At 60.9% G+C, this 1,207-nt stretch overlaps 1 protein-coding gene across 1 annotated transcript; it reads right to left on the bottom strand.

Moving 5' to 3' along the window:
• Positions 1-8: 8 nt before the first annotated feature.
• LOC109509491 (protein FAM53B-like) lies at positions 9-1,201 on the bottom strand. The gene has a single exon (XM_019859332.1). It carries the CDS (start codon positions 1,117-1,119, stop codon positions 220-222), a length of 900 nt encoding a protein of 299 aa, XP_019714891.1. The 5' UTR covers positions 1,120-1,201; the 3' UTR covers positions 9-219.
• Between the last annotated feature and the right edge of the window lie 6 nt (positions 1,202-1,207).

The following is a 1,207-nucleotide window of genomic DNA, read 5'->3' on the forward strand; positions in this document are numbered from 1 at the left end:
AGGCATCTGATTAGGATGCCTCCTGGACGCCTCCCGCCTGCTGAGGTGTTCCGGGCACGTCCCGGCGGCAGGAGGCCCCCGGGACGACCCGGAGAGACTAGTGAAAAAAAAGTTTGGACGTCCCTGATTTACTGTCTTCAGTGAACCTAACATATGCTTTCGGGATGTGGGAAAGCAAGCACAGGAAGAACGTGCAGATTTGAACTGTGACCCCGTCTCCTAAACAATGTTGTGTAAATCCAGCCTGCTGCTCAAATCCAAAGTACTTTCACCACGAGACCTCGGCAAATGTTTTCCTGTGTGCGTTTTGTCTGCGCGCGTCGGCCAATTGCAACTCACCTGAGTCATCTTTGCCAGGTCTAGCGAGGGCCTTTGCTCCTGGGCATCCTCTGGCCTCCGCCGCTTCATCCCGATCTTTTTGTCGTTCAGCACGCAGGGCTGCGACCTGCTACGAGACAGGCACCCCTTCCCGTCGCCTCTCTGGCCGGACCGCCGTCCCAGTTCCGGGGTGGAATCCGGAGAGCTGGCCTCTGAAGCTTCTTCCCTCTGGAGTTGGGGCAGGCTGATCTGCTCGTGGGAGAGGGAGAGAGGTCGCAGGCAGTGGCCACGGTAGGACTGGGGGAATTGCGAGGAAGGCGTGGTGGGGGACACGGGGGAGGCGGTGAAGTGCGGGTGGGCAGGCAGTCGCTGGTTGAAAAAGGGCAGGTCCAACGGTCCGTCCGTGGAGATGCTGGTACGAGAAGGAAAACTGAAGCTGGAGCTACGCTGCATGGCGAGGCAGTGGCCACCGGAGAACCCCCCACCGGCACGGACGCTCCCTCCACTGTAGCACCTTCGCTTCTCCACCGCCGTCCACACTCGGGAGCCCTGAGGTCGCCACGACGAGCGAAAGCCGCCAAATTCGTCGGACAGTGACAAAGAGCGACATTGGCGCTTGCTGGGGGGCGCCGTGGGCGCTTGGCTCGTGGCTACAGTGGTGTAGTGCGAAGTGCTGGGGGGAGCGGAGGGGTGGGCATTGCTCAAGGCGGCGTCACCCAGGCTGAGATCTCTGATCAGGCTGGTGATGGCCATGGCGGCACCCGGTTCCTTGGCCCAGGGGCGTCCGCCCGGCTCGGGCATCTCATCCCACAGGCTCTCCAGACTGGTACCTGACTGGAAGCTTCGCCCTGGGTTCAGCCATCTGTCTGCCTCTGCAAAAAAAAAAAAA

This window comes from Hippocampus comes, unplaced genomic scaffold (assembly GCF_001891065.2).
Source record: "Hippocampus comes isolate QL1 unplaced genomic scaffold, H_comes_QL1_v1.1 C16916298, whole genome shotgun sequence".
Taxonomy (NCBI): domain Eukaryota; kingdom Metazoa; phylum Chordata; class Actinopteri; order Syngnathiformes; family Syngnathidae; genus Hippocampus; species Hippocampus comes.